Below are 13,902 nucleotides of genomic sequence, written 5' to 3'. Positions count from 1 at the left end.
GTGCTATCTTTAGATAAGAGCTTCTATAATCAAATATGTTTTAAGTAAATTTTTTGGATTGCATAGGAATGGCTGATGTTCACACAGCATGAATTAAAGTTTAAACTGTGTAATGATCTGGTTAACTTGGTCGATGTAGACAACCAAGATAAATTTGTTTTGGTTCTAACTATCTTTAATAATTTATACCAATCAACTGAACCAAATCTCCTTTTCACTTTGAGCTGTACAGAAAGCCTGGAAATAACTTCCTACTGTGGGCATCTTCCTCTCAGTCTACAATTTAAGAACTAGTCACGGCTGCCCAGTTTCAGTTCAAATTAAACTTCTCTACTCTTTTCAAGTGCAGTCAGAGTAAAGGAATTACCTGTATCTGTACACTAACAACACCTGAAAAGAACACACATCCGCATTTGTTTTTGCAGGGACTCCTTCAGGGTCTGTACTGCTATTTCTTTATTCAAGTCCTTGTCCTGTGTCCTAGCTAGGTCATATAGACTCTGTCATATATGTCTGAATTCCAGTGCCTCTCTCATGCCCTGGAATGGAGCAGAAGCTCAGCATCAGTTTATCACTATTCTCGACGATAAAGCAAAAGACAGAATTTAATGAGCAAATTCTCCCTGCCAGATTTGCAGTTTTGAAATGTTTGGAGTAGTTTAAAAGCCTAATTCCTAAAAACCAAATAACATAAATTAATAATTACACAATTTTTTTTCAAAGATTGGCACCTGAGCTAACAACTGTTGCCAATCTTCTTTTTTTTGTTTTTCCCCTGCTATTTTGTTTTTTCCTCCCCATATCCCCCAGTACAGAGTTGTATATTTTAGTTGTGGGTCCTTCTAGCTGTGGCATGTGGGACGCTGCCTCAACATGGCCTAATGAGCGGTGCCATGTCTGTGCCCAGGATCCAAACCCTGGGCCACAGAAGCAGAGCGCATGAACTCAACCACTTGGCCATGGGGCCGGACCCCTATACAATTTTATTTTAATATATTAAAAAAAGTTTTGAATGCAAACTGTCCATTTGAAAATCTAAAAGACCCAAAGTCAAGTATTAATCTTAAATAAACTATCCTTCTAGTTAGAGTAAATTCATAAGACTGTAAAGATTAAAAAAGAAGAAACTATTTATAATAATACAACATATGCATGTGGCAGTTTATGACATATTTAAAGTCTGTAAATATTCTTGGAAAAGGGCTTAATAAGGCCACTTTCTAAACCTATAATTCACTTGTTTTATGATAGCTTAAATTTTGAGTCCTATATTAGCTCACTTTGGTCCTTTAATGAAGAAAGGACAAGACTGAATGTGGAGCAGACTTAAGCAGAAGAGCCAGAACTGAAATGATTCTCAATACGGCAGGAGCTGAGAATCATTGTGACCGACCTCACAGCACCTAGGATGGAGCCCTTTCTGACCATGCTTCCTTAAGTCCAGAATGTCATCATGGCAACAGTTCAAAATAAAAAATTGACTGGTTTCCTCACAGCTTAATTTTTTATTTTACCATTATTTTTACAGCCTAATTTTTTTTAATGTATCATTGAAATTCTCTATTGACACTCATTTTTCACACTTATTCTGTTTTTTATAAGATCATTTTTCATTTCCTCTTAAGCCATAGGTAAGGTAATTCACTAACTGAATCAGTCACAGGATAACACTATGTTCAGAACTTCAGAAATGTCCTCCTTTGGCTAACACGAGCCATATTTTAGAACCAGTATAAGCTATTTACAGTTATCATCTTAGCTCAAATTTATTTAACTCTACAAAAATTTTCAATTATCTTATTAAAAAATCACTATTATTAAAAAAGTATGACAGGCATATGTCATGTTTTTAAGATATTTTTTCATGCCCTGTATCTTCCAAATTAATTTGGCAGAGTATTTGGGAAACAGTCTAGGAATTTAAAGGGAAAAATGAAACCACAGTAACATGTAGTCTTAAAATAGCCTAAACTGAGGATAAGTATTTAATTGAGAACTTTCTGACTATGCCATGATTTTGAAATAAAACAGCACTTTTTAAATTTGCTTTTCCAGACATTCTAACCATGTGGCAAATTTCATTTTGCTCCTGTTGCCGTATTAATCCATTAGACGTTTAGGCAAATGGAGCCCCAAACTTACCTTTGCTACAGAAACAAAATCAAATAAATAAGCCTTCAGACATTACTAAATCCTGAAGGACATTCGGGATGTTTGAGATCAGATCACATATTTTTAATAATTGTGTTCAGAAAACTAGGCCTCTCTGACAAAATATCAAGGTAAGAAAGCCAAGTACAAATATAGAAGATGAGGAGAGTCAATAATTTGTGATATTTTGGTTGAAGTTAAGAGCTTTTCTAAACCTGGGCTATTTCTCTGAAATAGTCGTTTTTGGAAATATTTTATTCTTAATCCCATTCATTAATTCAAAAGATATTTACTGAATATCTACTGCATGTTAGACACTGTTCTAGATGCCTCAGACATTAATGAATAAAACAGATTTATGCCCTATTGGAGCTTACTATTCTAGCTGGGGGAGAATAAAAAATATAAAGACTATAAATAAGCAAGTACGTGAGAAGGTGATAAGTGCCGCAGAATAAGAAAAAAGTATTTCTCTAGTAAATCTAGTCAGTATTAATCTAGTAAATCTATAGAGTATTTTATCTTTAATAGTATATTATGTAAATTGTATGGTAATCTATATACTAATCAATGTAGTACATAAATACTATATAGTATATAGTATAATAGATCTTCTATAGACAAAGTTGTTGCTTTATCAGAACTCTATATAATCAGATAGTATTCATATCCAAGACACAGAATTTTACTATCCATTGTAAACAACAGATTAAAAATGACATTTAGGGCCCGGCCCCGTGGCCGAATGGTTAAATTCGTGTGCTCCGCTTTGGCGGCCCAGGGTTTCGCCAGTTTGAATCCTGGGCTGGAACACGGCACCGTTCATCAAGCCATGCTGAGACAGCATCCCACATGCCACAGCTAGAAGGACCCACAACCAAAAAAAAAAAAATACACAACTATGTGCTGGGGGCTTTGGGAGAAAAATGAAAAATAAAATCTTTAAAAACAAAATGACTTTTAACTCAATCTTCATATTTAGGTCTGACCTGTGATAACTGTTAATCCAAGAGATAAAATACTCAAAAACCATTTTAAGTCCACAGCTGACATGGCTTTTATATGCAATTAAATATAAAGTTGCTAATCTGTTGAGTTATATAGTCATACCTTGTGGCTATCCCTATAGCTATGATTTGAAAAGAGTTTAGATATAGACCATTTTTTAATATTACCTTTTATAAAAGCAAAAAACCAACAAAAATCTTTGAAGGCCTTTGAAGGCTCTGATATATTTACCAAATTAGGGCAGAGCACTCAAATTTTATTATTCAATGAATTGAGGCCATGTACAGCCTCCCAAACTATAATTCTCATTTGGGTGTTAGGACACTGGACTGGCTTTCTGCAATACAACATTTCCAAGGGCTGGGTAGATAAATCTCTGCCTCTGACATTGGTCACTAACAATCTGAATAACTTCGGATCTAAGTTGGTGTATGATTTAATTATAACAAACAAATTTGATTCTCCATATCTTGAGTTGTATCATTTTTGTGAATAATACAAAAGTAATTTTCCATTTTCCTGTGATCCTACTGTCATCTGAGAGCTCATTACAAGCTCTTTTTCCCAGCTCTAAAAATGGGTTGAATACAGATGGTATCAGAGAAATAGCCAAAAACAGATAAGAGTCGTGACGGCTGATAATTAATTAAAATAATTATCCAGTAAACATGTAACAATTTTCAGCTACTTGGGTTGGAGTCTACTGTTGCAGCATCCTCAGGGCCCCAAACTAGCCCCAACATATAAAGTACATATCAGGACGTGGTTGGGAAGACCGCCTGGAGACAAGATTGTAACCAACTGGGTTAAAAATGCAGAAATACTGCAGTTATGGATGGAGTTCACACTTTTGTCTTTGAAGATATTATCAATAACAACATCAGGCACCTCTCTTCTCCCTGTTACCTAGGCTCAGGTTCTCATATCTTGAATGAGATTATGAGAGACAGAAAATATGTTTTTCCTGGCTATTTACCTGTGTATAGTTTGAGGGCCTGTGGTATGGAGCATGCAGCGTCATCTGGATGAAGACATGGAATAGTTTATCCTCTGACTGTATTAAGTATTTTAAACTGTATTTTTTCATTTTCCCCAATTTTTCATATTATCTCTCCCTTCTCCATTTATGTCAGGAGTTGAAAAATGATTATTTACTAGGTGGCTAAAAGATAAGCCATCTCTAGTCAGGCTTGAGAATAAGGCCCCGCTTGGAAACCGTACTGGGTTAATGGTTATCATCCACAGTGGCGGATCCTCCAAGTACAGTGAAAGGAGACCCAGAATCATGTGGGTGACTCTGTGCACAGAGACAGATGGCTAACTCACCTTGGCAAGCTCCAGTGCGGATGTTGGGGATGAAGCCCCGTCGGCAGGGCTGAGGCTGGGCGGGACACATCTCACAGGGGTGGCCCCAGGCCCGCCCAATGGTGGCACAGCACAGAGTCTTCGTGCAGACAATGCCTGTCAGCTGCCCTTGGCACATCTGGTTGTTGACCTGAGTGAAACATGGGCCTGTCCTGTAATCTGGAATGTGAAAGAAGACAGAAAGACAGGTTTTATGATCATACACCAATCTTAGACCAGTACCTCCAAATACATAAAACAGAGACGATTTCTTCTGACCAAAGTGTTTGAAGACAAAAGGCCAGAGAGCTTCATTTTAAAAATTCATAGTTTTTCAATCATGAGATGTACATTACAAGGCTTCAATGTATTCCACACTAGACATTGTAAATGGGTGGCTCAAGAGCAGTATCTGGGACACAGATGTGTTTTCTTGGCCCGCACAATTTTTTAAAAGAATTTAAATTAATAGCCAACATTTTTAAATTGGGAAATTTCACATGAAATTTTATATTCTGGTTTTCCTTGAAAAGTTGGAAGTTCTGGCCATGCTAGGTCTGCCATGCTGCATGGCAGTGGCGGAGTGAAGTGCGCCATCTCTAGGACAACACAGCACCGGCCACCCCTCCTCCCACTGCTCTCCACTCAGGGATATTTCCCACCTGCGCCCTGATGGCACCACTTTAATGACTCCTCTTATCTAGCAAAGATTTTCTTCTCTGACTAGGTGGACAAGAGTTCAGAAAATCAAAGCAGAACCAATAAAGATATATCCTTCCATATCACAAATATATTTGGGCTGTCTAGTTTGTCTGTAAACATTTAGTTCTAACAATTTTATTTCTGTTTCCATGTCAGTCTGTTTAGTTCTATGTGTAGCTCAGCTGGGAAGACAGTACTAATAAGGCCCATAGTCATGGATTCTTTCCAGGTAAGTTAATATTATATGACCTCTGTGCTCTGGAAGATGACTATAGCATTATCCAGCTCTGTTATGATGATAAAAATGTTAGCAAATGTATGTCACATATGTTCTATAGGCAGACTCTTCTACAAATATTAAGGACAGTCTATTTAGACCCTTGCATCTCAAAGTGTGGTCCATGGACCAGCAACATACGCCTCACTTGGGAGCTAGTCAGAAATGCAGATTCAGGCCCCACCCTAGACTCACTGAACTAGAATCTGCCTGTTAACAAGACATTCATAAAATCCATATGCACCTTAAAGTTTAAGAAAGACTGATCTAGACTACAGGCAACTTGAAAGCTAGGCATTTCTACTCTATCCCTCTTCCTGCTCTAATTTACTTCAATGAACCTTTTGGATGATCAGTATATATTCTTTCAAGCAGAACTGAATCATTAACTAAATAGATTTTAATTTGAGTGTTGTTCTTGCAGCAGTGCTGTTTTGAGAGACACAGAAAATCAGAGAAAATCTTCAGGTGAGTTTCCTGAAGACTGACCAATTAAGTGATTCATATCTGTTATAAAATTACAATAGAAATATGTGAAAAGGTTTTTTCCCCCCTTTCACAGAGACTGTATGCATACAGATCACTAACTTCTGGGAATGTAAAATGATAGTCAGGATTTCCTGATAAGCCCTAATACGAATGACATAATTCTAATTGAAGGGGAAAGCTAGAACACATTTATTTAAGATTTTTGTTACAACAGAACAATCTCACATTCAAAGGAAGAAGAGTCAATAATATTGGTAAGATTTTTATGAAAAATTGTTACTGGGAAAAATCAAGCTAGGACATAATTTAATAGTCAAATGCTAAGCTAGAAAGATTTAGATCCCATCTAAATGCTATATGATGACAAAAATACAGCTTAAAACCACATACAACTTCTATTTTTTAAATGAAGAATGGAGTTTTCTCATAGGAAAACAACACTTTAGAAGTTCGACATAAAGAATCAAAATCTAAAATAGGTAACTTTTAGCAAGCTGATTTAACATTCTGTTACTCTGCAGCTGAACTTCAACAAAAATAGCTCATTTTAATCCCTTACATAAGAACAACAGATGTGCTGGCTGCAAATCACATTTTTGAAAAAGACAATCTTTGTAGTATACATGCAGATATGTCAACTTTGTAAATAAACATGCTTCCCACACCACAAATTGCCAGGTCATAAATTTTTTAAATCTACTCTGTTGTCCTTTAGACAACACATTATTTTGTCATTTTAAATAGCTATTAGATTCACAATAAATTAAATCAAGCTCTAAACAAATGGGGAAAAGTCTATTTTTCATAAAAAATATAAAACACATTTTTTGGTAGATTTGTGCATATATACCTATGTCCACATTCTGTACACTTTTCGGATCCCAGAGAGAAGCCTCTGTAGCCTCTCTTATAATCCCATTCTTAAGTAAACCAACCTGTCAGGAAATTCGTTCCTTCTTCAAACACAACAGCTTCTTAAAATTACATCCTCTTAGTCTGGCGTCTTTGGAGAAGAGGACTACCTGGGACAAGAACAGCTGTTTGTCCTTGGCAAATGACCTTTCACATTGAAGGCTCTAACGAAGCCAAGCCCAGGCTCCCCTTTCTGGGAACAGAGTTTACCATTCCTTATTTTTTTGCCCAGATTTCCCTCCTTACAAATTGTGCTGAATCTATTTTCTTAGAGGATTACATTTTACTTTCTGGTTAGCAACTGATTACTTTAAAATTTAAACTTCCAATGGCACCTACTTATTCAAGAATTACTAACATGCAAAATAGGAACAAATATTAGATCCTGAAAAGGGATTTAGATTTCTTGATCAGAGTAAAACATTCTGTCCCTATTTTCCTAGCATTTTAATTATGGTTGAAGAGTCCCAGGAGAGCTTACTTGAATGTTATTGGCCATGCATCCTCTTTATCAAGATTTCACTGGGGGTAAAATATTATTGTACACCATGCTAGCCATTCACAGTCAAGGACATACTTGCAGTGTGTTAGCAAAGTACAGAAGGAGAGGGGCTGGCCCTGGGGCTGAATGGTTAAGTTCACGCGCTCCGCTGCAGGCAGCCCAGTGTTTCATTGGTTCAAATCCAGGGCACGGACATGGCACTACTCATCTAAACCACGCTGAGGCAGCGTCCCACATGCCACAACTAGAAGGACCCACAACGAAGAATATACAACTATGTACCAGGGGGCTTTGGGGAGAAAAAGGGAAAAAATAAAATCTTAAAAAAAAAAAATACAGAAGGCGAGAACTACTTATCACTCGGTGTGCTGGAGCCAGCGGGCTGGAAACAGATATTTTCCTCATTACTATATGACCAAGAAAATGTTGTTAAAAATTAGCCTGTGAAACATAAATACTGCTATTTGGATTTTCTAATATCTAAGTGCAATATAGCATTTGAACTTGTTTCATATAATTTCACTTTTATTCACAGTGAGCCCTCTTAATGTAACTGGAGATGCGAATCATGGTTAGATAACCAAAGTTCAGCATTATTGTCGTTTGGACAACCAGACAACCTTTGGACAGGTTTCTTGAAAGTAAATACAGAAATAGGTCTGGTGGACGATTTCAGGTCGAGGGAGAGGGAGTTTTTTGTTGTTGTCATTTATCTTTTGCTCATTTTTTGTTTTGTATTGTGGAAGAGGCAAGCATTTCTAAAAGCCAATGGGAATAATCCAAATGAAAGCGAGGACTTATGATTACCAGAAATAAGAATAATTTCTAGTATAAGATCCCCGAGGAGTCAGGCTGCGAGTGATGCCAGAATTTGTGTGGGGGAGTCATCCCCAGATAGGAGAAGAAAAGCACTTCTCTTGTAGTCTGAGGGAAGAAGGGCAAGATGCACAGAGATGAAGGCATATTTATAGAGTAGAAGGAAAATGAACAATGTCCTCTCTCATATCTTCTATTTTCTTTCTGAAACAGAAGGTGGGACAATGTCTTTGGCAGAGGTTGGCTGGGGTGTCAGATCGCTGAGGCTAACTGAGATGGCACTGCAGATACTGGGAGAGGAAGCCGACCTGAGAACTCAGCAGATTTCCAGGTAACACCCAGGGCCTCTCTATGGTGGGTGAATAAGATGAATTTATGGTGGGACCAATCTGCCTGTTTTGTGACTTTTTCTAGGTGTTCTCAGCAGCTGAGAGGGTCACTCAGATTAGGGTTCATCCAGGGCTGGGGTTTCATCAGTCAGATGTGAAAAAAAATGTAGAACGGCAAGAGAGTTTAGGGTATTGTTACACATATTTTAAAATTATAGACCATGGAATCTATGCTGGAGGAAATGGGGAGTGAGAAAAGGAGAGGGCTGACAGATTAAGAAGTGGGAGAAAGCAGTAAGGTCAATAAATTAGGTGTCTCCATGAGGGAGCACATGAGAAGGTAAAATAGTCACAGTGACAGCAATACATGAGCTGCCCATGTGGCTGTAATATCATTTATTTAACTGTCAGCAGAATGCAGTTACAGTATACAGCATAGATTATACACTGCATAATTTAGGGAAGCTATCCACATATACCGTAATGTAAACGTCATCCCTGGAGTTGTGCAATGGGATGGCTCTCTTAGAGACCTTTATACTGTAACTGCATGTCAAACAATGACAAAAGACATCCAGAATTCCATCCATTCCCACGTTAGTGTAAAAACAACTGCCTGATCCTAGAAAGTATATGAAAATATGTGGGATGTCCCATCAAGTTCCATGATCTTTGGAGTTAGACAAGAAGGCATTTCCATTCTCAGGAACCAAAGAAATGCAACCTGTAATCAGGTGATCACCTTGTGTGGGAGCTGCAGACATGAGTGAGTATAATGAAGAATTGTGGAATGTGTGTAACTTGAGTCCAACGATCCTGGCTTCGTAACGGTCTCCTTTGAGTAATGGAGTTTTTGACATAGCAATTATAAATTGCTTAAGGCTTAGTGCATCTCATTGTGGTTATAACTGAGAATCTAGTCTGCACCAGCTGAAATCTCTGATCATGTAGATATAACTGGAGCATGCAGAGAAAGCAACCCCGAAAATTATAGGGGACAATACAGTGGTTTCCTTAGTTTCAATAAAATTTGCCTGAAGGTCACAGACCCAGACTTCAAGCTGGGTCTAAATATTTAGAGTTCAATAAACTCAAATAACTGTGAGGGTAATTGTCTTCCCTGATGGAAACACATCTGTCAACCTCAGCAAATTTTAAAATTAAGTATAGAAATATCTAAGAGAATAAAAGCCATTAAATTAATATTTTTGCTTTAAGGAATCTGTGCAAAAATTATTTACCTGTAATGTTTAACGGCATTTGGCCCATTCCATTAGATTGCCTTGTAACCACAATTTAAAATAAATAATTAAATAATTTATTTAAACTTGTGATTTTTAAGTTAAAATGTGACTATGCTTATATACAGAATTGGACCATTTAAGTGAACTTCAGTTTTATAAATTTATAAGTTTGGGTATTTATACATTTAGCTTTTAATTACCTTTATAAGAGTTATCTGAGTACTTGCAAAGGTTTTTAACTTGCTCAGCTGAACTACTTAAGAAAGATATTGGACGTATTTAATATATAAAAACCATTTAAAAGGTATGGAGGTGTTTCATTAAGTAGGAAAATGGAACCAAATACTATTTAAAGGCCTCTTAAAGCAACTACTAAAATCTGCTAGATTTATTAATAGATTAGTGATATTCATAAGTTGAATTTAAAAGCTCAAGGGATATACCCTCCAGAATTGAAAGCAGGAACTTGAGAAATATTTGTTCATCCATGTTCATACGAGTGTTATTCACAACAGCCAAGAGGTGGACGCAACCCAAGTGTCTAACAATGGATGAATGAATGAACAAAATACACACAATGGAATATTACTCAGTCTTAAAAAGGAAGGAAATTCTGACACATGCCACAAAATAGATAAACCTTGAGGACATTATTCTAAGTGAAATAAACCAGTTACAAAAGGAAAAAATATTCTACGATTCCACTTATACGAGGTACCTAGAGTAGTCAAATTCATTGACACAGAAAGTAGAATGGTGGTTGTCAGGGCCTGTGGGGAGAGGGGACTATGGGGTTAGTGTTTAATGGGTATAGATTTTTCAGTTTGGCAAGATGAAAAGAGTTCTGTGGACGGATGGTGGTGATGGTACTGCAACAATGTGAATGTACTTAATGCCCCAGGACTGTACACTTAAAAATGGTTAAGATGGTAAATTTTATGTTATGTGTATTTCACCACAATTTAAAAAAAATTTTTTTCTGAAGCTCAAGGAGTAACAAGGGTGTTGAAATTATATTTAAATAAAACAAACCTGAATTTTTAACACCAAAATAAACTTTCAATCTTTTTCACATACAGAATCATCACTGAGGACACTGAAACATCCCCCTGCAACACAGACACTTGCCTTGTGATGGGTATTTCTGTCGTTTACAATTGATTCCAAGTGCACACAATACCGCATGGGTATTCTTGAACATATTTATTGACTACATACTTTCGCTTTCTGTAAGGTAAATTCCTAGCACTAGAATTGCTGGGTCAAGTTTCCAGTTTGAAAAATATTCAAACTGATACTCTGTAAATAGGTGGCACTAATTTACACTCTCAAAGGTAGTACTGTTACCTCACATCCTCTTCACCATAGTGTAGAGGCAAATGGTTTAATTTTTCTGCATTTAATGGGTGAAAAATGGTATCTCACTGTTGTTAAAGTATGACCGCAACTCATTGTCCCTATTTTTTTCATTTTTTTAAAGATTTTATTTTTTTCCTTTTTCTCCCCAAAGCCCCCGGTACATAGTTGTATGTTCTTAGTTGTGGGTCCTTTTAGTTGTGGCATGTGGGATGCCGCCTCAGCATGGCTCGGTGAGCAGTGCCATGTCTGCGGCCAGGATTCGAACCGACGAAACACTGGGCCGCCTGCAGCGGAGCACTCGAACTTAACCACTAGGCCACAGGGCCGGGCCCTCATCGTCCCTATTGATTGACAATCAAGGGAAGAAAATCAACTCTGTAGCAGGCACTGTATAGCAAGCCTTTCTATAAACTACCTCCTTTTATTATGGAGTGCTAAAAAAGTATTTTTACCATTTTTACAAATGAAAAGTCAGAGATTAAGTCAATTGTGAAGAATCAAAGAAGCTGATATTGGACTTGGCGCTTCACCTCACTCCACGGTGCTACACCATGCAGGCTGTGTTCATTAAACCCGAGACACGGATCACCTGCATTCTCAGCTTTTGAACTTCTGCCTTCTTCTAACAGACATTTACCATTTTAATGAATACTGTCACCCCCAAGTATAATCTCCTAACTCCCAACTTGGAAGCCCAGTCTTGCTTTGCTTCTAGTTTCTCCCAAAGACAAGTCTCCATCTAGCCATGTTAAATGAGGGAGAAATTCTCTCCCTGAACACTTAGAGAAACATTAAAGACTTTTGCTTCTGCAAATAGATGAGTAATTATTTTAATTACCACAGTTGCACTACAGTTTGTTTCTAACCTAAAACCATATTCACTATCTCAGTGGAACGTGGACTCAGTAAAGAAGGACCCCCTTCACCTTTCTCTACAGTCTTTCAAAGCAAAAAGCTACTGCTGACATCAAAGGGCTCTTGAAGAATGAAGAAGCAGGAAAGATAATTAGGCGTTGGCCAATGATGCAAACAAAATTGCTATCTTTGATGTCACGTTTCATAAGGATGAAGGCCATCAAAGACGTGGTCCTAAAATTCATGGCCTATGAACTTAACGTGCACTCTCCCAAGAACACAACCAATTAACTTACTTTAAGGACAACAAAAAATGCTGAAGATTAAAAACTATTAAGATTATCTAAGCAGAAGGATATTTGAAGAAGATATCTTTTCTTTTGAAAAGATAAGTTTTTTAAGAAGGAAGTTAAAAGACAAAAATATTTTGTCATGAATTAATAAGGGGTTAATAAAGATTAACAAAAGATGGATCATACACAAGTCAAATCAACAAAATATCTAATTTTATGGTATCTCACAAAAACCAACAGTATAATTAAGTAGGCATGAGTAATTACAGGGAAAAGTAATACGTATTCACAAAACGTTTAGCCATCATCAATAAAGTCAGAAATAAAATCAGTGGAAACCTATGCTTGAACAGATCTTATATATCCCTTGATCCAAACACAATGAGGTCACAAGCCTGGATTACAGTGGCAGTGAATAAAATGTGAGGCACAATTTGCTGACAGAGCAATCTCTAATAATATAGATTCAATGTATTGCCTTCTTATTGAAATTTCTGCTTAAATCAACTCCTCCTGAGCCATATAAGCAGCCATATACATGTTACTGAGTCAACCAAACCTACTAAGTCACACTCTTCCCAGGAAGCATTATGTACTACATGATCAAAAAAAGCCCCTCTCTATGAATCTGTCCTGACATACAGCTTTCAGTATAATATCTAGCTAGAGGGGCTGGGATTTCTTCTAAAGAGACAGCAAGTGCCATGTAATTCATTATTGGGGTTTTAATTATTTGAGAGTTTTAGGGAAATGCTAAAGAGCAAGGAAGACCATAGATCATATGGCCTTCTACGAGGACAGAGGTAGCATCCATCAATGGATCGATTTGACTTGCAAAGGGGGAGGCCCTGCCTCTGTGACTGGCTGCATGAAGAACATCAGGTGATCAACAGATCCTGCTGGCACTGGTGATCTAGCATGGGTGGCGGTCTACACTGGTGAAGCGACTAATTCCCGGCTCTCTGATTGGAGTCTTATACCTGTTCCTTATGCATAAGAAGCAGGAGAGGCTCAAGAGCAAAGAGATCACCTTGCGATAGCTCAACAAAAGGGTTGTAGTACTGTGATACCAGCTCAGCAAAATAAAAATGACCGCATCTTAGATGGTCTGCACATTTGTAATTGCTGGAGAACTCCACATCGCTGGACTGGTATTGGCACTGAGGGAATCTGCTTCAGGAATAGACAAATACAAATTAAAAGACTAAAGTCTTTCTTTGGTTCAGGAAAGTAAGCCCTTTCAATATTCAGACTCAACAGAAGAATATAAAAATGAATGGTCACTGCTTGAAGTTAAATTCATTGTCTAGAAGATCAGATGGAAGAAACAGCTTATAATCCAATTTCTAAGAAATTAATATCACAAGTAAAAGATAAGACTTACAGGACAGAGACTAGAGACCAGAATGTGAATAATATGAATTCCAAAATAAGATTTGAAAAAAATAGAGAATAGAGAAACAATAGGAAAAATTCCTAAGCTTAAATAAAAAGTAGCTTTATATTTTCTGGTGAAAATGACTTATGGTGTCCTACACAAGAATAATGAAAAAAAGATATACCCCAAAAAACAGCCTCATGATATCTCTGAAATCTCTGAATGCTAAGACTAAGACAAAAG

The 13,902-nt window shown here is 37.1% G+C and overlaps 1 protein-coding gene across 1 annotated transcript in view; it reads right to left on the bottom strand.

The window, feature by feature from the left end:
* The window catches only part of FBN2 (fibrillin 2), a 235,461-nt gene that overhangs the window by 162,203 nt on the left and 59,356 nt on the right, over positions 1-13,902 (bottom strand). Inside the window, exon 6 of the mRNA XM_014859514.3 lies at positions 4,486-4,683. Coding sequence (XP_014715000.2) covers positions 4,486-4,683 — 198 coding nt within the window. The remainder of the gene's footprint in view (positions 1-4,485; positions 4,684-13,902) is intronic.

This window comes from Equus asinus, chromosome 9, assembly GCF_041296235.1.
Source record: "Equus asinus isolate D_3611 breed Donkey chromosome 9, EquAss-T2T_v2, whole genome shotgun sequence".
Taxonomy (NCBI): Eukaryota; Metazoa; Chordata; class Mammalia; order Perissodactyla; family Equidae; genus Equus; species Equus asinus.
The sequence above is the reverse complement of the archived record's forward strand: the minus strand, read 5'-3'. Positions and strand labels throughout refer to the sequence as shown.